Genomic DNA, 24,107 nt, shown 5'->3' on the forward strand with positions numbered 1-24,107 from the left:
CATACGTGAGTTTCATCGGACAGCGACGATATGTGACAGTTTATGTTCATATTCAAATGTAGGCTATAAAAAATAGTCCAATGCATTTACCTCTTCATTATTAGCTTCAACCTTATAATGTTGTGACAAATAATTAATTAAAATAACTTTTAATTTGTAAAACTACCTTCATGGTACAGACATCTGGGCAGTTTGCAACACAATTAGTTATATGTCCTCTTTTTAAAACTCACAAAAGCCATAAAATTCAATTTACTTCCTGCTGTTTTGAATAGGCCTTATTTTAGGATCTGTCAGTACAAGTTATTTTCAGTTTAAACAGCTCAAACATGTGTTTTAGTCTAGGACTAGCCTTAAGCCATGTGTGGTTCTAAAAGCAATAAGCTTCTTTACTTTAATTACTTAAACATTTCGATGTTCTTTAACAAATTAGCATGTAATGTTTCACAAGTAATGTTTAATAAGTATGGGTACAAGCTAATCCTGAAAGTATAACAAACTAGCACCACCTGCTGGCCATAAATTAAAGTACAAAAGGCTTACATTGATTCAAAGACAGATGTTTATTATGAATCTCTTTATCCTAAACCTACACAGGTAATTAAGTACCTCTGCTGTATTTACAATACAAATATTTGTGGTTTTAATATGGACAGAATGACGCAATTTTATTTTTTTCCATTTTTTTCATTAAACAACAGGCCATATATGAATATTTAATTATTTATATATATATATATATATATTATATAATTTGTTAAAGACAGTAAAAGACACCCCCTTCAGGTTTACAGAAATGGTTAGACTCAATTCTTCAGCAGCCAATTATACAGTCCCATTTAAATGGGAAACTGGTGTCTGAATCGTGTTGTTTACGCGTATTTTACACGTACTTAACGTGCACTTAACATGTTGTTTACACGTAAAGACATGTTACGCCACTAACAGTGTATACTAACCACTTTAAAACAAGATACAGGTTGGATGATAATAGAACAAAACAAAAAAAATTAACCTTATTCATGGGAATGAGAGCTTTCATTTGATATAAGACTTGCACATGTTGGTCATATTTGAAAACTATGAAATATATAAATATTAAATAATATACAAATTTGGGGGGGGATAACAGTGTAAATTAAGTGTAAATAACTTTCTTACAGTAAAATATATGTTGAAGTGATGCATATCTGCAGAAAGTAGAGATTCTAAGCGTTCAAGCAGTATCTCATATGGGGTGCAGGGTCCATGACAGACCATTAAGGAATATTTTATATTAAGTCATATTAAGTCATTTTGGAATCGGTTCTGTTTGTTTATGTTGTTACTGCTGAAACCTATATCAATATTTAAATAATGTAATAAACAACTATTTTGTGGTTATTCAGCAGGTAACATTATGGGGTGGATTCCCCAGACAGGGTTTAGTTTAAGCCAAGACTAGGCCTTAGTTAGTAGTTTCAACAAACATACCTTCCAAAAACATTAGTGGTGTGCATCTTGAGACAAAACAATGACACTATATTTTATGATATGGCAGTGCAAGTTATTTTTCGTTAAGACAGTTCAAACACACATTTTAGTCTGGAACTATGTGTAGGCCAGCCCTAAAACCACTACAATGAGTCTCTTTATGATGCTTTTACAGTAATTTACTCCAGAAAGTTGGGAATTTGACTTTTAACATAGTGTGAAAACAGAAGAGGAGATATTGCATTTTTTCACTGCATTTGTCTTTACTGAACACCATTATTAGATAATAGATAACTTTACACTATTGCTGAATGGTTCAAATTAAAACAAGTTTCAAATTGTGTCTGACAGAGTTACTACTTTTTAAGTTATAAAGTGAATAAATGTCAATTTTTAGAAAAAAAAGTATTGAAAAACTTACATATTGGACAGCAAACCTCACTTTGTCTGAAATATATCCATATGACATAGAATTAAAAATAAATAAAAACCAATATCTAAAACATATTGTCTTCGTTAAGAATCAGTGTTGCCGTGGTGCGACTGTGCATGGATTGTCATCATCATAGTCATGTCCAGGATTTAAACAAACAAAGCAAAACTCCATGTTACAGTTAGGGCACGTCATGTTATTACATCCCCTATTCGTATGTTCAATCATTGTGTCACAATGTGGACATTTACGCAGTTTTGGACACTGCACCTCTGCTTTATTTTCAAAATATTCTAAAGTAATCATTGGACACTCCTTCAGCAATTTCTGGTGAATGGAACATCCCTCATTACCACACTGATTAGTACTAAGTTGATGTCCTTTCCACGCTCTCATACAATTCCAGCAGAATTCAAAAGGTTTTTTGTTCTTCGCTGTGCAAACTGAGCACAGCACACAGAGATTGGAACCATCTGATCTTTCAATTAAGGTGTCACAACCAGGACACTGCATGTGGAAAAAGAAAGACACACACAAAAAAGATGAAGATATGCAATATTCTAAAATCTGTCATAAATCTGACCCATCTTTAAGATTGGGTGATTGACTCATCTCTCAAGAGGGATTTTTACTTCCACTACACTGCACATCCCCACACATATAGGCGAACCGGTAGGTACAGTAAAATTAAACCAGTAGAAATGTGTCAAACGGTAGCTAGAGATTTTCTACCCAGTCTCCTGAGGATGCGTATAAATAGCACGAAGTGTAAAACTCGTGCAATACATACGCCAAATTCCACTTTGGCGTTCATACGACACACCAGTCCTTCCCATTCACTGAAACGGTGCATCTTTTTTGTCGTTTTATTTATTAGTTTCTCAATTTTTTTCTGTTTTTTAAACCAGTTTCGCTTGGGTTTAGGGTTAGATTTTAGATTTGCTTAATGAGGTTATTTAATATACAGGTTTCTCCATGTTTTTGTCCATATTTAAGCCATGGTCGCTTGGAGTTGGGGTTAGAGTTGAGGTTTGGATGTCATTTTTATATAACACAAAGTTGTTCTAACCCTAAACCCAAGCGAAAATTGTAAAAAAAATAGCAAAAAATTGAGAAACCAATAAATAAAACGACAAAAAAGATGCACCGTTTAAGTGAATGGGAAGGACTGGCGTATCATATGCATGCCAAAGTGGAATTTGGCGTATGTATTACACGAGTTTTACACTTCGTGCTATTTATACGCATCTTCAGGAGACTGGGATTTTGGACTATTCTCTTTTTTAAGGTTATGCTCTCACGTCACGTTGCTGTGCGTGTGGTCACGAAAAACATAACGTTTGCCCACGTTTTTAAGCACCACAGTTTTTAAACGAGTGATTTTAAGCCGTTGAAACACAAACAACAGGGCCCATATTTGCTAAAAGTATAGCTCCTAACTTGCTAATTTAGGAGAAACTCTTAAGAAAATGGGTCAGACTTTTAATTTTAGGACTCCTACATTTTTGCTGTAAGAGTATTTCACAAAATGTTTTAGTATAGCTCAAGAAGTAAGTTGTTCTTGTATCAAGTTTTCTTTAATGTTTGCATGTCTTACTATCATCTATGATTATTCTAGTCTGTTCATTAAAAGTCTGCTTATACACTCTTAAAAATAAAGATGCTACACAATGACATAACTGAACCATTTTTTGGCTGTATCATTCTATAAAGAACCATTAGCATCTGAAAATAACTTCCAGTTTCACAAAAGCTTATTTCTAGTGAGAAGAGTTTTTTTTACTATAAAAAGGCAAGCAAGAAATTATTATTATATTTTAATAATTATAATTAATATAATTTATATTATAGTTATATTTTTTAATAACCTTTGACTCCGAATGCCTAAAAAGTTTTTTGTTTGTTTGTATATCTGCTTCTGTTTTCAGAAAACGAATCAATTGTGTATGTTCATCATCTTTACATGTCCAGACAGTCCAATTTCAAAACATATGAGTAGCAAAGCTGCTAAATGTTTGGAAACACTGTTTTGTAGGTATGCATAAAGTATTTATTAGTATTATTTTTATTACCTTATTATTTTTATTAAGAGCAATTTATATTTACATCCCGCCCTGAATGTAAGCCTTTGCGAGATCAGCCAGCTCCGGCTTTGATACATGTTTATTTTAAGTTTTTTTTTTTTGGACATTATGAAAATTCTATGCTAATATTTTGTAATAGCATATAAAGTCAATGAAAGAAAAAAATACTGTTGTGATATATTGTGTTTATTATATAAAAATACCCATATCATGATATAAGATTTTAGTCATATCACCCACCCACCTACACATAAAAATGTTGAAAGTCACTGATGTGGAAACAATCGTCTATTCTTTCTTTATTCATTATAGGTGACTGAATAATTTTCAGCATGATTTCTCAATTAAAACCTTTCTTTTATTAGTACTAATTCTACGTTTTATATGAAATGTAGGAATGTACTTACATCCCTGAAGTCCATTAACTTCTTAACAGTGTTTGTCCCAAGCTTTTCCTCAAAACTGGATTGCTCATCAACTGTAAGTTTTGCCAGTTTTCGCACTTCATCATATGGCCATTCTGCCTCGCACAGGGGACATCTGAATTCAGTCTGTCCCTGAAAGTACATACCAAGCTTCTGGTTAGTCTACATAGGATTATTATAGCATTATAATTATTTTTATGTAATGACACATGAAATTCACATCATCTCACTTTATCCAGTTGAGCTTTGCAACAATCAGTCAGTGTCTCTGGATCTGTGACGTGGCCACAAGATAATTCAGCTCTTAAAACATCTGGATCATCATCATATATATCTGAAAGGTTTACAAAGATTTGTAAATTTCACTAAAATGTGCTATAGGCTAAGTAGGGATGCTCTGATCGGATCGGTTAGTCGGATAATGTTAGATCAATACACATTAAAACAAACTACTGTTTGTAGTGTAAGCAGCAATATATAAAACACATGAAAGTACAACTGTAAATTAAAAAATAAATAGTTAAGAATGATATATAGACTAGATGCCCGCACAGAGTCGGTGCTCGCCAAAGCACATTTTACAATTGTAATATTTATTTATTGCATATTTCTTTTACATTAGCTTAGCTTCTTTTATGTATTTTAACATTTTAAACAATGATAAAACATATGAACAAGTAAAATAAAATAGAATCAAAAAGTAAAACAAAAACGTTTTGAGTAGATAAATACCAAAGTAGCCCCACAGGTTGTTGTATCCATTGTGGTAGCCCTTGCTCACAAAAAGGTTGGGTTTGGGTAGGGATCATTTTATGTAAATCTAACCCTAAACCGAAGCGACAATGGTAAGAAAATAGGACAAAACAGTAACCAATACGTGATAATTAATCACACGAAAACAGGTATTCGTTATACGATTACGAAAAAACGCGGAAATTCGTGATAATATGACGAAAAAAGAATTTGAAAAATAACGTGAATAACGAAATTTCGTGAGCCTGGGCTGATATATTACACTTCCTTGACATTATTCATTTATAGGACTAATTAGTTTCATTTACTCGAATGCTAAATAATATATTATTTAAGTGCGCGCACTTACCAAATTCGTTTGGTTTTGACACCAGTTTGATGCCTTTGTCGAATGGAGTGAATCTTTTTGGGTTGTTAACTTCACTCATATTAAACGTTTGATTTCTTTCGTGTTGTCAACTTTTAGCTGCTTCGTACATGTTGCACGTCATTTCCAGTGTGTAAGATGAAAGTGAAAGTGTAAAAACTGTGACCTTATTTGCTCACACTTTATATTGACTAAAAATAATTATTTCAATATTATAACTTTATATACTTTTATAAATTATTATTTTAATTTCAAAACTTGATGGTGAACATAATTTGATTTTAATCCACTATGGGGTTTATTTTGTGTTATTATTATTATTTTATTTTTATTATATTATTATTATTTTATTTTTTAAACATTTTTTATATATTTGTGGATTACGAATTAGGTATTTAACCTCTTAGCATTAAAATGACAATGCTGTGCTGATTGTATCTTAAAAGGGTTTACATCACGAAACACAAGAATCTTAGCTTTCCAACAATATGTGATATACATTAATGTGTGGGTCTGAGATGGGTTGCATTTTTTTTTTTTTTTGAGTAGAAAGGAGTCCAGCTTGGAGTCATTATCCAGTTTGCTTAATTAAACCCTTGTGTCTTCTTATTGACATTTGGCTGTGTTAGGACAAAGAGCAAACAGCATGGGGTTAGGTTATAATGTTTGATATATGATGTTTTATTAACAAAGTTTGTGAGGAACACATTCAAATAATAGTCAGCAATCAGGTGTCCACCTGATCGGCATCAACAGAAACTTATATAGACTGGAAATCAACTCACCCTCATTCCTCGATAGTTTTAGCATCCCTCCACCTCCCTTTCTCCGCACGATTGCATGGTCACCTAACTAACCAGAATGGGGGGGGGGTTGTTCTGTGGTTGCGGGCCCAAGGCCAAGCACGGAACCATCCCCCCCAGGAAGTGCTCCGGACTCAGGTAATTAACAAGCTAAGAGCCCTCTCCTCGGACAGCATGCCAAAAAAGCGTATTAATAACCCTGTTCCGAAATATTTGTAAATGTGAACTTGTGAAAATTTCTATATTGAACAGTAATGAAATCTTACTATGGAACACCAAATATTTAGACTCAGCCGGTGTTTTAAACTGAGCTCAGCCCCATAAAGGCTTGGGCTGGCCCTGAGTGTTTCAGTTCATTTTAATAGGTTTCCAGGCAATATAGGCTTTAGCTTTTTCAAATGAAGGCTGCATCCTTCGGGGTCGCATTTGTAGGCTGCATACATCACAAACAGGAGCGACAGGTCAATAGGGGAAGTTGGGGCGCGGCTCCCTTAAAGTTGGCCAAAGAAGAAAGCTACTTTAACATATTACCAAAAAGTTAAATACACTCACCTAAAGGATTATTAGGAACATCTGTTCAATTTCTCATTAATGCAATTATCTAATCAACCAATCACATTGCAGTTGCTTCAATGCATTTAGGGGTGTGGTCCTGGACAAGACAATCTCCTAAACTCCAAACTGAATGACGGAATGAGAAAGAAAGATGATTTAAGCAATTTTGAGCGTGGCATGGTTGTTGGTGCCAGACGGGCCGGTCTGAGTATTTCACAATCTGCTCAGTTACTGAGATTTTCATGCACAACCATTTCTATGGTTTACAAAGAATGGTGTGAAAAAGGATAGACATCCAGTATGCGGCAGTCCTGTGGGCGAAAATGCCTTTTTGATGCTAGAGGTCAGAGGAGAATGGGCCGACTGATTCAAATAGAAGAGCAACTTTGAATGAAATAACCACTCGTCAAAACCGAGGTATGCAGCAAAGCATTTGTAAAGGTCGAGCTTACACTGTGGGCTTTTCTAGCACTTATGGCAAAAAGAGTTGGCTGGCTGGATGCGATGTAAGTAATGCATTTTATTGTTTTCCCTGTTTGCTGTTTCAAAGTTTGTGTGATAGGCTGCTTAAAATTATGTGGCGCATTTGAGCTGGATTTGCATGGACATGATAAGAGCAGGAACTCAGATAATCCAGTATATTTCGTGGCATGGTCGTATTGCTTCCCTTGATGAAGTTTCCAAGGACACTCAGAGAATGCTACTGTGTTTAAAGAAAATTCAAGCTGTTGGACTGTATGTTGTCTGTTGTGAGGTGCTATTGAACCAAAATGAACGCTAGTGCGCATGATGAAGCAAAACTTCTGGTCGAGTGCTCTTAAGGAACCTGACGACCAGGTTGTGCATACCTACTGTCTTACCTGCTATGGGATTGTGGTGAGCGGAGATGACAGCAACATACACTTTAAGGGTCGAAGGAGATAGCCATTGCTCCAGGCTATGCTGAAAAAAGCGCACAACACTGTCCAAGCATTTTCAGGGGTCTTCTTCTTGAGGAGAACACCAATCGATGAACAGGTTCCACCTCAAAGCATAAGCATGCCTCATATGTCTCTGACAGTGTTTGTACTTAGGTGATGGTGTACACAACATGCTGGGGTAGGCCACTTAGAACTTCCAAGTTGCATCCAGGGGCCACACATGGGTTTTCCAGAGGTCTGCGTGCCACAGGATGCCTCTTCTCTGAGAGAGGAGGTCTCTTCTCAGAGGAATGCGCTTTGGAGAGTCTGTCGCAAGAAGTACTAGTTCCAGGAACCAGTTTTGGTTGGGCCAGTATGGTGCTACCAGCAAAACCTGCTACTCATTTTCCCTGACTTTGCACAATGTCTGTGTGATAAGGCTCACTGGGGGAAAATCATATTTGAACATGCCAGTGCATCCATGCTGAGTGTTTCCTTGGTCAGGGAGTAAACAGCTGGCAGTGAGCAGTTTCTACCTGTGTGGTTCTGAATTGACTCCAAATCAGCTGGACTGTCTGGGGGTGAAGTTGCCAATCAACAGGGAGTGATGCTTGTGAGAGCTCATCTGCTGCGCAATTCAGTACCACTGGGATGTGAATGGTTCCTTAGATGCCTCTGACTACACAGAAGAAGATAGCAGGCGAGCTGCGACATGCAATGGGGTGTAGACCATCTTGCTGGTTGATGTACACCACAGTCGCAGTTCTGTTTGTGCAGACTAGCACATCTTTGCCCTTTAATCACTGATGTGACATGAACATTTTTAGTGCTGCGCCACCACGCCCATCTCAGGACCTCAAATGCAGGCTTACCGGGTACACAAAGGACTTTTATTTAAACAGAAAACAAACACCCACGAGAGGGTAAAACAAAGCAGTGACAAAAACAGATGATATACAGGACTAAACTTAACACCTGCAGACATTCCTCAGGGGAACACTAGACAGGGAACAAACATTGGGGGTGGTGCAGACAGAGCAGGGCTAATTGGGAGAGGCAGATCCAGAAGGGGCAAACTATGGCAGGGCTAAGGCATGGATGAAAGTGGGCACATAAGGGGACAAGGCAGGGTTCCAGGGCGTGAAAGAGGCTGACACAGGAGACTGTGGGGCGAGCAAGGACTCATAGGGAAGACATAAAGGCTGAGGACCAGGTAGAGGGGCAGGTGACGAGGGTGCAGGGGATGCTGCAACAGACAATGGAGACATGGAGACAGAGGTAGATGGCGAGACAGGGAGTGCTGCAGCTGACAGCGAGGGCGAAACCGGGGCCAAGACAGGGGGCACTCCAGCTGACAGTGGAGGTGGGACAGGGACCAAGACAGAAGACGCTGCAGCTGGCAGCAGAGGCAAGACAGGGAACAAGACGTGGAGGTGTAGCCGGGGCTGGGGAGCCGAAACAGGAGAGGACCCCAGGCAGAGCTCAGGTTGGGGAGCCAAAGCTCCCTTCTTCTTCTTCCTCCTGGGGAGAGACGCCGAGCTCATGGCCATAGGCAGAGGAATCAGGGTTGTCATTGCGGGTGAGGACGCATACAACTCAGACTTCCACGGGAGCCTCCTCCCATGCTTCCTTCGGAGGTCGGTAGGCAGAGCAGGGCTCTTGGGGACCGAGGTAGTGAGAGCTGGATCCTCCTGTGTGATGACTGCCAAGACATGGTCCTCCGGGGTGAGAGGAAGCTGGACATATTTAGAACTACACTTAACTAAGACAGGAACAAGACTAGAAAACAAAAGGCAGAGCAGGTCTCTCGGGGACCGAGGTGGTGAGAGCTGGATCCTCCCGTGTGATGACCACCAAGACACGGTCCTCCGGGGTGGGAGGAAGCTGGACATATACAGAACTACACTTAACTAAGACAGGAACAAGTCTAGGAAACAACCCCAGGGAGAGCTCAGGTTGGGGAGCAGAGGCTCCCATCTTCCTCCTGGGGAGAGGCGCCGAGCTCATGGCCATAGGCAGAGAAATCAGGGTTGTCATAGCGGGTGAGGACGCATCTGACTCAGACTTCCATGAGCCTCTCATGCTACCCTCTGAGGTTGATAGGCGGAGCAGGGCTTTCGGGGACCGAGGTGCGAGAGTTTACATGGGTAAGTACAAAACGAATCAGCACAAGGCAGCAAACACAAGGGAATTAAATAAGGAATTCAAGAGGGGAACAGGTGACAATCATGAAACAATAATAGAATAATTAACGAGAAGACGAGGGGGCGGGGTCAGGAGATGAGAAAAGGAAGCAAACAGCCCAAAACAAAGGCCATGTGCTGCCACACAAAACATGCTACGATTAAATGTTGCAAATATGTCTACATTGTACGCTTCCGAATATATGTTAAATGTACAAAAAATACATTTTGTGTCTTTTAAAGCAGTGAGACCAGACTGGAATGAAAGATGAAAGATCAAAAGAATTATCAACACAATATATTCACATTCTCCATTGAACATATTGCCAATAATTATGACCACAAATATATAACATGTTTAAGATTAAGCATTTAGCAACAGTGAAAGTTTATATTTTTAGCAAAATCTTAAAGCCAGTTTTATGATTAAAATTGACTGAAACCATGTCATTTATAAATAATTTATTATAAATAATCATGTATTATTCCAGTAAAACATTTTAAGCTTTTGTCTAAACGATTAAATTAAATGCTTATTCTAAAATAGATGTAGCCTGAATAATATATGCATATATGTCACTCTGGATTACCTCCATCTTATCAAGAAAACAGAATGTAATTAGAAAGCTATCATAATAGCACTTAAAGAGTTCATATTCATGAGGCAGTAATAAACAAAAAAAGATGAAACTCAAAATAACTTTAATCACAGTTTTTTCCCCTTAATATTATACAATACATTACAATTTATACATAAATACAAAACCAAAAAAATCTAAAATAATACAAGTTACTATTCCAAACATTTGGTAGACATCTGTGGTCTCCTTAATTGGAACATTGTTTTCTATACTCATTTATATTCCTAGGATTGGAATGGGTTGATAAAATTTTTAAAACTCTTTAAAATAAAATGAGTTGACAGTGTCATTTTTTTGCATTGAGACAGTACATCTGTTATAGCATTTTTGACATTATCAGACCGGGCAGTTTAAAGTGAGAGATCCAACAGAAATCAGAATCTGGAAAGTAGTTGTCCAAAGTGCTGCAGTATTATCAACAATATCGTTCCAACTACAAGACTGTAACAGAAATAAGAAAAACAAGTTGACAACAACAAAAGTTTGTGTGGAATGTGATTTATCAGTATGTCTCTATAATATTAAATATTTTGTCAATGGTTCATCAATGTTTACTGTAATTCATTAAACAGGTGCTTTTATCCAAATGAACTTAGAAGAACATCACAAGAAAATACAGTGTACTGTAACTAGACATTTTCAGGTTTAAATATAATGGTTTAGATTGAGTACATTATACATGAAATACCTCCTCCTTCCATTCTAATCACGACAATAAGAAGAGACAGATGTTCAATGCTACAAGATTGGAATGTTTCATCGTCTTCAAGATCATTTTGACCAAAAATCACCCTCAAGTCTTCTGGACCTGACCAGACAAGAAATTAACAGGATAAAATTGCCTATTTGTTACAGTAGCCTTTATATTCTCTAATTTAAATAATCTGTATGAAAGCTTAAATTTACCATTCACTCCAGGAAACAATCCTAACACTTTTTCCTTGAGCTTTCCAATGGTGAAATTCTCAAATTCTTCACTCGATGATGCCACGGACAATACTTGAATTGTATTCTTGTTAATTCTGATACGGACCTGAAAAGCCATTCTGATCAAGAAGTAGGCCTATTGTCTGACTGCAAAGCTTAAGTGATCAAACAAGGAAATACATTGCGCTCATAAACTTTCTCTTTCACTTTAATACTAAAACTAACAAGGGCGTCGACTTTCTTCTTTTCATATCGGTGGCTATTTTTTAAGGGAATTAGCCATACTGTACAATACAGGATTCACAAGTACCGGAACCTATAACAAAACGTCTAAAAGTCAAGCAAAGCTACTAAAGAAATCTATGACGTCCATGGACGTAAACACAAATATGCATAGGCATTTTAAACATATTTTTATTGAATGCAAAACATGTATGCAAAACAGAGGACATGACATGGCAGTGATTCCCAACCTTTTTAGCCACCCTCACAGCCCTGTAGGCTACACCTTCATCGAAACTAAACTAGAGTTGTGTTTTAAACTTTTTAAGACAATAATTAGAAATATGAATTAATTAATTCATTAATTAAACATTAAACAAGTAAAAAGCACTGACTGATGAAGCATCTTGAGGTTGAAAACAGAGCTCATTATTATGAATTGTCATTTGAAAAGATTAGTGGATTCAGACATTTATATACATTGATCTGCAAATAAGCAAATCTTTTATCACTAAAACTTGTCACACTATCAAAACATTAAGTGTCAGATTTACTAACAGCTTACGCCTGCGTAAAGCATCATTTTGGAGTTAAATAGCGACGGGACTTTCTAATGACGCAGTAGATAATTAGCTTATTTTTGCGACTGACCTTATTTCATATGCATTTGTAGTAGTATTCCTTTCAGACGCAACATTAATGGGGGGAGAGTATTTACATTTATTTTGCAGAGGAACATATATTAAAAATATATATAGTTTTTAAAGTCATGCTGTTTATTTGCTGAAGAAAAGAGGAGTCGCGAGAAGAAGTCACATCAGGTGTTTCAAAACTTCTTGTAGCCTAATCCTTCATCTTTTGTCTTCCGGTTCTGCGATCTGCGATGTCCGTGTTGCTGAACTGGAGCGCATCAGGCATTAGAAGATCATCTGCAACTCATAATTATCAGCTCTGCTTATTTGGACCCTGTATTTTACGCGCTTTTAATTTTGCGTTGGTCATTATGGAAATGTGCCAGTGTCATTATTGTGCCAGTGTTTTTTATTTATTTATTTGCGCCTTTGTAGTAATTCACCCGCAGATATTTCCACTCCCACCAGCGCTTGTTTGGAAATGCACTCTCACGCCAATTTGCCCCGTTTAGAAAAATCTGGCCATAAATATAAATGATATAAAATGATAATATGAAGTACTTTTAATTAAAGTATGAAAGTATTCTATTCAGGGTTGGAGCTAAACTCTGCAGTGCTCTGACCCTCCAGGGTAAGATTTGAATAGCCCTGCTTCAAATCGTTTGGGAACAATTGTGCTACGGAAAAAGGTAATGTACAAGCTGTAGAAATAAAAAAATATGTACAGAAATTAGCAGGCTGGTTCCTGCATTGTACCTAAACATGGCGCTTACACATAATCTTTTATGGTAGAGTGAGAGGGAGAATGAAAATTGAATGGAAAAAAAAATTGCATGGGATTTTTTTTTTTTTAAGCGAAAATCACCAATTCTTACCTTTATTTGCAACAGCAACATTTTAACTTGTACCGAGTGTGTGGACATCACAAAACAATTGTATTTTATGTTTTTTTATATATATATTATGTTGATGTGTAAATACAAAAATGAATAAAAAGTAAATAAATGATATAAACTTAGATTGTACTTTATAATGTCAGAAAATATAAATGCGTTCTTTATGATGAACCTCAATTTCTCACCTTATGAAAAACTACCAAAAACAGCTGAAAACATACACTTCGCAAACACTTTAACAAGTCCACATAAACAAAGACACATTTTTTTAAATTATTTTTATTAATAAATTCTTTAATTTTTGTAAGTTGCTTTGGATATGTCTGCTAAATTAATATAGTGAAATGGTAAAGATGTATTTGCAATATCCCATTGACAGGTTTTTTATTATATTTAAGGCAAATCGAATGTAGACTCAAGGCAAACACCACTGCTTTAAATGTCAACTTTGTTGGACATCTTACTTAATTTGTCTTGATGCCACACCTGCTGAGCATGCAATGAAATGAGTAGAAGTTTTAAGGCAGTCACTGGCAGATTTTAAACAAGCAAAGCAAAACTGCTTCATACATTCACGACATGACATAATTTTACATCCCTTGTTATGTTCTATTAATACACCACAAAATGGGCAGGCACGAATTGCTGGACACTGGACATGAGCATTGGACCCCTTATATACAACTGATGTTAAAGTAATTATTGGACAGGTCCTCAGCAGATCCTGGTCAGCACTTTTACATCCCACGTTACCACAATGATCAGTATGAGGTCGAGGCCCTTTCCACTCTCTCTCACACTGCCAGCAGAATTCAAAGATTTGTCCAGTATTCACTGTGCAAACTGAGCACAGCACGCAGAGATTGGAATCATCTGATCTTTCAATTAAAGTACCACATCCAGGACACTAAATATGGAAGGATAAAAAACAGAAATGCAGAGTCCTAGGTGTCACACATGATCCATCTCTAACATTAGCTCTAACATTAACTTATATAACTTATAAATTAAAACGTATAATTATTGTTTTAAAATGTCTAGCCACACTAGCATCTCTAGACTTTGAGTACTCTCTGAATCTTTGTCTATTAAATATCTGCATGATCTCTTCCATCCAGTCTTTAAATCTAAATAAATCTTTTTTCCGATACTGTACTTTTAGGGTTGATACAACATCCAAAAAATATACTTACATCCCTGAAGTCCAGTAACTTCTTAACGGTGTTTGTCCCAAGCTTTTCCTCAAAACTGAATTGTTCATCAATTGTAAGCTTAGCCAGTTTACGCACTTCATCATATGGCCATTCTTTCTCGCACAAAGGACATCTGAATTTAGTCTGTCCCTAAAATTGCATACCAGAAGTCTAAGTATTTATTGCATCCAGCATTGCATATAACGCTGATATTAGAATTAGCCTACTTTAAGGTTTAAGTAAAAATTAAAGTAATATTTGCACTGTCTCACATTTTCCAGTTGAGCTCTGCAACAATCAGTCAGTGTCTCTGGATCGATGACATGTCCGCAGGACAGCTGAGCCCTTAAAACACCCGGATCATTATCATATTCATCTAAAAGAGCAAGCATTGTGAATTTTACTGTATCACCTCTCTATCATGAAGTCCAATCGAAAATTGAATCTTTAATTTAAAGAATTTTATATGTATTTAGACTTTACTTTCAAAGTATAATACAGTATGTACAGGGTGTTGTTATTCTTTAGTTTTACATTCACTTTCACTTTGCATTAAAGCCTGTTTACTATAGAACATTAAACAAAACCATGATATGTATACATAAAAACAACAACAGTGTAAACGTAAATGGTACCTACAATTGTGTCAGTTGGGCTAATAAAGAAGTTTTTCTTAAATGCTCTTCTTGCAATAGCCATATGGCTTTATGGAAACACAGCGCACCGCCCTTCACAATTAAACCTAGTGCTTTGTTTTATGCTATAAGGAAGTATATGAACTAAAAATACATAACACAAATATTGATATATAACTTACCGATATCGCTTGGTTTTGACACCAGTTTTACGCCTTTATCGAATGGAGTGAATTTCTTCATGGCTTCAGACATTTTAAACTACGTCAATTTCGTACAATTGTAATCACGAGCCTCATCAGTTCCCTGCTGACGTTTTTTCACCGGCGTCAACCGGTCGTTTGCTTGCCTCAGATGTCCCATCCACTTACACTTTCGGTACGCGAGAGTGACACAATACACGGAAGTTTTCACATTGCTGTATGATCACAAGGCTTCTGGGGATAGTTACAATAAAGTCTCCGAGCGTTCGGTGCGAAATGGAGCTGGATTCGACCATCGTTGTCATGGTTGGTGCTATAATTCGATTTTGCATTAGAATAATCCTGTTAAACTGTTACCGTGCAAAAAAACGAATTCAGTCGAACAGAAACAACCTTGCATGTCCTGCACTTGTTAACTAATGTCAGTTTTATAGTCGTACGTTGATCACTCTTAAGCAGAATATAATTATTAACTTACGTTGTTTTAGTTTTTATACACACTGCAGTTTACTTAAAGCAAGGAATACTGTCAGTACTGTACTTTAAGGGTCAGTGACATATTTGTTGGATTCTCATAGTGTTTTACCTTTTACTGTCGTAGCCTTTTTTATTGAAATGCTATTGTTTACAATATTTTTATGTAGAGTTTTTAATTGTTGTCACAATTATATTGTTTGTTTTTCTAGATTTTGTGGCTCAGGATGCTGGGATAGGCGCCAGTCCCATGTGACCCTGTAGAGGACAAGTGGGAGGACATGGAGGTTCCTACATTTACCTGTTTATTTGCAGGTATGTTTGATAATAAAACTTTATACATCTTGTTGTAGTTAAAAAATAATCCAGATATTTTATTTTTACATGGATGGTGTTGTTTATCAATAGGTTACACATGACAGCATTTTGCAGTTTCTGTAAAAAGCACAATCCAAATAAAGCAGCATGCATAACAGTAATGGACATTAGCAATGTGGTGAAATAGGCCACCAAGTTGGATTTAGGCCAAGACATTTACTGCACTGGTAAATTGGTTAAAAGGTTTTTTTAGTGCTGACAGTATGCAACGACTTCCATATCACAGGAGATTAATATATTATTAATAGTATAAATAACCTGCAGGGGCAGAGCATCTTTAACTCTTTCCCCGCCAGCATTTTTTAAAAAAAAGTTGCCAGCCAGCACCAGTATTTTTCATGATTTTCACAAAAGTTTAATGCGTTCCAGAAAATTTAAATATCTAAACATACAATATATCAAATGAAAGAACAGACGTTTCATCCAACCTTTTTATCACCTCTCAGATATGGGTAGGTTCTGAAAAGCTGAGATAATTCCATTTTTGTAAAGGATTTTTGATAAAGATCAGATGCAGAGCGATCCTTATAACATACAAGGTTTCTCTTTCAAGTGAGGCATTACTTCCGGGTTGTATAAGTTGCGGAAGTGCGCCACCTGGTGGATAATAGCGCTATTTGTTGAAGGCACAAATCGTTGACTGAAAATGCATGAAGGTCCCCTATCCTTTTGACAGAAGCCAATGCGAGAAGAGTTAAGTGCAGATGCTCAAAGGGAGCGTCCTGTAAGGCTTTAAGCACCACGGACAGGTCCCAAGTAGGAATAGAGGGAGGGCGCGAAGGATTCAGTCTTCGTGCACCTTTTAAAAACCTTATGACCAGATTGTGCTGACCCACTGATCTACCGTTTATCGCTGTGTGGTGAGCGGATATCGCCACAATATCTACTTTAATAGTAGAATGTAACAACCTTTTCTCCAAACGGTGCTGGAGATATAACAGCACGACTATGATGGAGCATTCTCGGGGGTCTTCTCATTGAGAATTACACCAGTCAACAAACAGGTTCCATTTAAAGCTATGGTCTACGATTTCAAAGATTGTTCATTATTATAACGTATAGATGCTGGTTATGGTTCTACTGTAAAATCCTAACAATATGAAGAGAAAACAAAATAAAAAAACATTCACTCTGTTGGGTGTACAGCTGCAGAGAAGTTGACCAATGTAAGCTGTCCGGCCGGCAACTGCTCTCATCCAATCCCCTGCTCCACTTGAAACTCCACCTGACGCTCAGTCTGACAACATGCTTAAGCTGCCGGTCGGCATTGGAATGTTAGCCGTTTAGCATCGCCTATCACGGGTCAAAGTAATTTTTATTTCTTGAAGTGCTTGAATATATTTCAATAGGCCTAGCGGGTTCGAGCTGATCGAAATTTGAACAAGATGCGCTGTGTGCTGCTATAACAATTACTCAAAACCTTAGCAATACTAACTAATAATTATTGTGCAATTAATGTGCACTAGGTAGCACTTTTGACCAAAGGAAATGAGGCTCAGGAGGGGAAACGTATGCCAAACGTTGTTGTGAAAGTAAATAATGTCCATCAGTCATAATTGTAAGTGTTCATTCCTTCAAGGCTTTCTGTGTTCACTGCTTTCAGCTAAATCTCTGTAAATCTCTGTTCCAATGTTTACTACCGGTGATCACAGCTCGACTAAGTGACGTTGTTCAGGTCTTTTCCCGGTGGGAGGTATCAGGTAGCACAGAGGGGAGGGGTGTGTGTGTGTGTGTGGAGGGGCGGGTGAGTTTTTTAAAACTTCCCAACCGTCTCAGGCTTTCTTGACCGATTTTCAACATTGTAGACTACAGCTTTAAGCGCGTAAGCCTGTCTCGTAGACGGTGCTCGTGCTGCAAAAATAGTGTTAGATAACGCTTGTGGTAAATCACTTAGAACTTCCTCGTTCCATCCAGTGACCACACGTGGATGTTCCAGAGTTTGGGACGAGGGTGCTATAATGTGCCCCCTTCTTGAGAAAGAAGGTCCTTCTTCAAGGGAATCTTTCAGGGAGGGGCTCTCCTCATATCTCCTGACTTTGCACAGCATCTGTGCGATAAGGCTCACTGGGGGGAACGCATATTTGCGCATACCCTGCGGCCAGCTGTGCGCCAGTGCGTCCATGCTGAGCGTTCCCTCAGTCAATGAATAAAACAGGCGACAATGGGTCATCTCTGGAAAGGCAAACAGATCTATCTGCGCTCTGCCGAAACGTTTCCAAATCAGCTGAACCGACTTTGGGTGGAGTCGGCACTTGGAGTCGGGCACACTGACAGAAGTGTTGTGTAGTGAAACACTCACCAAGCTCCGCAAATGGGTGGCTGAGCTGGAGAGACTCCGCTGTTTGGGTCCCGGCCATTGCAACACACCCGCTGGCAATAGAGGAGAAGGAGCACAAAGGGTTTTGCGCCCGACCGTAGCCCATGTGTTCCTCTGGAGACCTGGAGAAGTAAGGGAAATTCGCTCTTTTTGTGAAATAGTGAGTGCCGGCTGAAAAGCCGGCGGAACAGAAACAAAACGAAACCAAGGATTCCCCACCCGGGGAGGAACCGAGGTGGTCACAACAGGACGCACTCGGTGAGACGCAGACTGAGGGGCCGGCGTTGAGGGGCCAGGTGTTGGTTTTTGTGATGCGGCATGATCTGAGCAATCGCCTCAGTCTGTTTTTGAGCCAGCAAGAACTGCTGGGCAAAGTTCTCGGGGGTCTCGCCGAACAGGCCGGCCTGGGACACTGGAGCATTAAGGAGTTTTACTTTGTCCTGCTCCCGCATGTCGGCAAGGCACAGCCAGAGATGGCGCTCCTGGACCACCAGGGTGGACACTGCACGTCCGACAGCTTGTGCTGTGACCTTGGTTGCTCTAAGTGCCAGGTCTGTAGCCGCACACAGTTCTTGAAAAGCTACAGAATCGTGACCACCCACCTCGTGCTGATCCCTCAGTGCCTTGGCCTGGTGGACCTGCAGCAACGCCAAAAATGTATAAAATGTATACTTTTACTCCGATATATTTCCACTAAGCATATTCGTTACTCGTTACTATAAAATCAGAAGAAATGTGTGCGACCTCAATAAGGGAGGTTTTGGCGAATCAGTGCTTCTAGATTGCATTACGCTCCGCACACTCTATTTCACGCACACTCTATTTTAGCATAGTGTTGCCAAAGGAAGAGGAAGCACAACTGTAACTGCAATGAAAGCACCTACTGGAGGACCTCCCGTTATCGTAATCGACCACCCCGACGATGAACAGGGTGAGAAAGCTAACGTTATACACCCGTTGCCGTATTTGTAAGAAATGTTTTTGTACATTGGAATTAAACATTCCCGATTACCGAATAAAGTGCCTCTTATGCTACCGAAAATCACTTACATTTTGTCATTTAAAAACTCCCCGTCCAACCTGAAGAATCACATCCGTTAAAATAATAGTTATTAAGTAAAGCCACAATGTCAATGTGATTCAACATTAGTTATCATAAGCCGTATTAGATAATTATCTGTCTAATGTGATGGCCAGGCGCAAATGTTTAATAAACGTCAACGTTACACCGCTGATTTTCCATGGATTTATTTAATTCACAGAGAACTCTCAACTGAAACACGCTTGACTGTTTATGGTAACATTATTGCATAACTGACGGCCGAATATTCCCTCCGGTAGGCTAATGTTAGATTAAGAAATATTTTTTAAAAACTGCTATGTTAATCAGTGGCAGGTTAGAAAGGTGTTAAGGACTGTATTCACGTCTTCAAAAACATCATACGTTTTGTCAAACTGGAGATTTCCTTTTATGTTAATTAACTCAAAACTCAGTGGTTATAGGATAATATTGTGCTAATGTTATACATTGTGAATGTACGCTTGCATTGTTGATCAAAGTCACAGTGCTTTCATTGCCACACGAGTTGGCGTTTTTTTCTTAGTAAAGCAGCTAACTTAAAGGGATACTCCACTTTTTTCAAAAATATGCTCATGTTTTGATAGAAATAAGTTATTATTTATTTTTCATTTTTACCTGAAGTTTATACAAAAGTGAAATTTTTGCTTTTTTATTTGATGTCAGCTCTAAAAATATACTGTTTGCTCTTTGAACTTAAGAGAATTGTGCCTGAAAAGTCCTGGAAAAAACAAATTATTTGATGATTGAGATTAAGAAGATAATGGGAACCCTGAATATGCTTTACTATAAGAAAGCCACAATAAAGTTCACAATCAAAGCTCTAACCACTTGCTTTAAAAAAAACTGTTCAGTATACTTAAGTACAGTATATATCAGATACTTTAAGACTTTTACTTGAGTAATATTTTAAAAGACAACTTTCACTTCTACCAAAGCCTTTGCTAGTACAATACTTGTACTTTTACTCAAGTATTGCTTTCTGGTACTTTATACAACACTGTCTAAATAGGGATTAGACATAGCGCCAGCGCAACTGGCTTTTAAAGGGGATCAGAGCTGAGACTCTTACTGGTTTATTCCACGTTACGCCCAAAACACTCCCATTACTCATTAAAAGAATAGGAACAACCCTTTTCGACCATGCGCTCTGCGCACAAACCATTTTTATCGCCGTTAACTCTTTCACCACCAGCGTTTTTTAAAAAAAGATGCCAGCCAGCGCCAGCGTTTTTCATGATTTTCACCAAAGTTTAATGCCTTCCAGAAAATGTTCTTCTTTAAATATATAAACATACAATATACCAAATGAAAGAACAGACCCTCTGCTTTCAAACAAAAAAAAAACGTTTCATCCTACCTTTAGAGGTTCTTTTGTAATCAGCTTTTGAATATGTGTAGGTTTCTGCAAAAACACCACATTTTGAGCAAAAAGCAGAGATAATTCCATTTTTGTGACGGACTTTTCATAGAGATCCCATTCAGAGCGATCTTTAAAACAGACATGGACATGCAGCTGCTTGCCATAGGGCAATACTTCCGGGTTTAAAAGGTTGCGGAAGGGCGCCACCTGGTGGATAATAGCGGTATTGCGGAAAGACGGAAAATCTCGTCATTGGCGGGGAAGCGTTTTCTCTTAATTGACGAGATATCTCGTCAATGGCGGTGAAAGAGTTAAATAGCAAATGTGGATTCGGACACGTCCATTTTGACCATGCGCTGTGCACTTTGCGGTTAGATCGTTAAAATAGGGCCCATGGTCTATGGTCGTTGGACCATAGTTTGGGGGCCCCAAATGGCGGCAAGGCCCTAAGCAGCCACTTAATTTGCATTAACTTTGTTTTTAGCATTGTAACAACATTATAATTAATTGAATGTGTAATTTATTGTTGGGGCATACATCCCAGCTGTAACGTCACAGTCAGTATTATGTTGAGATTGGCCTCTTTTTCAGAGGCCTTTTGCATGCATAAGGGTTTCCATAAGAAGGAAACAATAGTGTTTGAGGCTCAGGATATGTCATTATGTACAGAACTCTTATTATTCATCTATGTAGGTAAATACATTTTTTTCATTCTATGGCACAGCAGTAGCCTATGTATTTATAAGCAATTGAATAGGTGTACCTAATAAAGTGGCATGTAAATGTGTATACATGGAAAACTTATTCATAGTATTTCCACTAAACTTTCCCCCATTTTGCACATTACAATCACAAACAACAAATGTAACACAAAGTGGAACATAATTGCGAAGTGGAAGGAAAATAAAAATGGTGTCTACAATTTTTTTGAAATATCTGAAAAGTGTGGCATGCATTTAAATTCAGCCCCCCTGGGTCAATACTTCAAATACTGCAATTGCAGCTTCAAGTCTTTTGTCTCTTCCAGCTTTGCACATCTAGAAAGTGACATTTTTGCCCATTCTTCTTTGAAAAATAGCTCAAGCTCAGTCAGATTTCACAGAACAGCTGTATTTATACAGAGATTAAATTACTTACATCCTATTCACCTTATTTTTCACGACAACAAGGGCAGCGCCATTTCGCTCATTTTGTCAACGTTCTTCCGGCCGCATAGACGATGAGCAGCTGAGGCAGTGACTGAAGGCGACGCGTTAAAGCTTAAAAAGCTCACCCGAGCGCCTTTATGTTTCTTTCTTACCAATTTTAAGCCAACTGAGGAATACCCTTATCCCAAGGTTCGACTACGATGTTCCGGTAACTTTAAACCACGCCGGGTGTTGAAAAGGTGGCCAGTTTCAGGTAAGCTATCTTAGCTAACTTTGTGCTCGTTCGCCTAAAGTTAGATTTGTGAAGTCCGTTCTACAAATACACTTAAGATCAGTAACGTTAGTTTATAAAATGCAACTATTTGAATGGTTTTAATTGTCCACCTATATTTTTATATTTACGATAGTACAACGAGATATTATAGTACATTGCATTCTTACAGTAGCCCACGTGATTCCTACAAGTTACTGAGATTTCAGATGCTAGAATGTCAGTTCATTTCTCATTCAGATATTGATAATGACCTATTAAACAACGTATTATTTAACACTGAAGTTAAAGGTTGTGTGTATAATGTTACTGTCTCTTTTTAATGCATCTCTCTCTTACACACTGTTCTGTTTAAGTATGGGTGCCATTTATATATTAATTCTCATGATGCAAGTTTATTTTAAATACTAACATAAAAATGTTTATGGTTATATTGTTTTCACGGATGCATTGATGTGTAGTGATGCAGTGAACAACTGTGAGGATGATACAAATCAACATGTTCCTAAACTGTGATGCAGAAACACAATGAGAGGATCCATCCGTCTCTGACCACAACTACACTTTAAAATCACAACTCAACCTGAAGCAACCTACATCTGATATGGGAAAACAATGGTGCGGTTTCCCGGACAGGGCTTATCCTGGTCCCAAGCTAAAATGCATATTTGAGCTACAATAATTTAAAAACACCTTTTACTGACATACCTCAACATATATGAGTGCCATTGTTTTGTCACAAGATGCGCACCAGTCTTGTTTTTTTTGTAGGGTTTGTTTGTAAAAACTAAAATGTCCTAATATAATTAAATCCTAATCCTGTAAACCCTGTCCGAGAAACTGCTTCAATGTGTTGAGCTGGCACAAATGTACAATCTCTACTGAGAAACAACCATCTTTGGTTCAGCTTTACACAGGGTTGATATTGCATCCATTACACAGTCGCCAAGCACTTTACCAGTACATACACCAACAGCTTCCAGAAAAACACTTGGGATCAGCTCCTGATGACTCCGATAAAGCTGCGTCTTAATTTATTGCAGGGTGGTCTTGCTTTACCTGATGTAAAGTTACATTAAACCTTCATATGTGATCAGATTACATGCAGTGATATTAAACATTTACAGTGTGATCAGATGTTGTGCATATATATTAAACTTTTACAATGTGATCAGATGTTGTGCATTTATATTAAACCTTTACAATGTGATCAGATGTTGTGCAGTTATATTAAACCTTTACAATGTGATCAGATGTTGTGCATTTATATTAAACCTTTACAATGTGATCAGATGTTGTGCAATTATATTAAACCTTTACAATGTGATCAGATGTTGTGCAATTATATTAAACCTTTACAATGTGATCAGATGTTGTGAATTTATATTAAACCTTTACAATGTGATCAGATGTTGTGCAATTATATTAAACCTTTACAATGTGATCAGATGTTGTGCATTTATATTAAACCTTTACAATGTGATCAGATGTTGTGCAATTATATTAAACCTCCACAATGTGATCAGATGCTGTGCATCCACATTAAACCTTTACAATGTAATCAGATGTTGTGCAATTATATTAAACCTTTACAATGTGATCAGATGCTGTGCATCTACACTAAACCTTCACAATGTGATCAGATGTTGTGCAATTATATTAAACCTTTACAATGTGATCAGATGTTGTGCAGTTATATTAAACCTTTATGTGATCAGATGTTGTGCATTTATATTAAACCTTTACAATGTGAT

At 37.7% G+C, this 24,107-nt stretch overlaps 3 protein-coding genes and 1 long non-coding RNA gene across 11 annotated transcripts in view; 1 reads left to right on the forward strand and 3 right to left on the reverse strand.

The window, feature by feature from the left end:
- Positions 1 to 765: 765 nt before the first annotated feature.
- Positions 766 to 5,659, reverse strand: LOC129450855 (E3 ubiquitin-protein ligase DDB_G0292642). The gene is made up of 4 exons (XM_055213862.2): positions 5,518 to 5,659; positions 4,646 to 4,749; positions 4,398 to 4,547; positions 766 to 2,413 (listed from the first exon to the last, which is right to left on the reverse strand). The coding sequence occupies exons 1-4, from the start codon at positions 5,594 to 5,596 to the stop codon at positions 1,997 to 1,999; spliced, it is 750 nt and encodes a 249-aa protein (XP_055069837.2). The 5' UTR covers positions 5,597 to 5,659; the 3' UTR covers positions 766 to 1,996.
- Positions 5,660 to 10,660: 5,001 nt separating this feature from the next.
- LOC141365592 (uncharacterized) lies at positions 10,661 to 12,588 on the reverse strand. Of its 2 annotated transcripts, XR_012370661.1 has the most exons (4): positions 12,417 to 12,588; positions 11,523 to 11,698; positions 11,305 to 11,424; positions 10,661 to 11,057 (listed from the first exon to the last, which is right to left on the reverse strand). It is a non-coding gene; the product is annotated as an uncharacterized lncRNA (long non-coding RNA). The 2 variants fall into 2 exon arrangements; XR_012370660.1 differs by lacking the exon at positions 12,417 to 12,588 and having other exon boundaries at positions 11,523 to 11,732.
- A 966-nt stretch (positions 12,589 to 13,554) lies between these two features.
- LOC129451019 (E3 ubiquitin-protein ligase DDB_G0292642) lies at positions 13,555 to 15,443 on the reverse strand. The gene is made up of 4 exons (XM_055214067.2): positions 15,304 to 15,443; positions 14,759 to 14,862; positions 14,487 to 14,636; positions 13,555 to 14,200 (listed from the first exon to the last, which is right to left on the reverse strand). The coding sequence occupies exons 1-4, from the start codon at positions 15,374 to 15,376 to the stop codon at positions 13,754 to 13,756; spliced, it is 774 nt and encodes a 257-aa protein (XP_055070042.2). The 5' UTR covers positions 15,377 to 15,443; the 3' UTR covers positions 13,555 to 13,753.
- A 37-nt stretch (positions 15,444 to 15,480) lies between these two features.
- LOC129451017 (uncharacterized) overlaps positions 15,481 to 24,107 on the forward strand; it is a 33,405-nt gene continuing 24,778 nt past the window's right edge. For 4 of the 7 annotated variants that reach the window (XM_073870876.1, XM_073870879.1, XM_073870875.1 and 1 more), the window contains exons 1-2: positions 15,500 to 15,630; positions 16,011 to 16,113. In XM_073870876.1, coding sequence (XP_073726977.1) covers positions 16,080 to 16,113 — 34 coding nt within the window. In that variant the 5' untranslated portion in view covers positions 15,500 to 15,630; positions 16,011 to 16,079. Of the gene's footprint in view, positions 15,631 to 16,010; positions 16,114 to 24,107 lie in introns of all 7 variants that reach the window. The other 3 variants (XM_073870873.1, XM_073870874.1, XM_073870878.1) reach the window with 1 other exon arrangement.

The sequence above is a fragment of the Misgurnus anguillicaudatus genome, chromosome 8 (assembly GCF_027580225.2).
Source record: "Misgurnus anguillicaudatus chromosome 8, ASM2758022v2, whole genome shotgun sequence".
In the NCBI taxonomy this organism is placed as follows: Eukaryota; Metazoa; Chordata; class Actinopteri; order Cypriniformes; family Cobitidae; genus Misgurnus; species Misgurnus anguillicaudatus.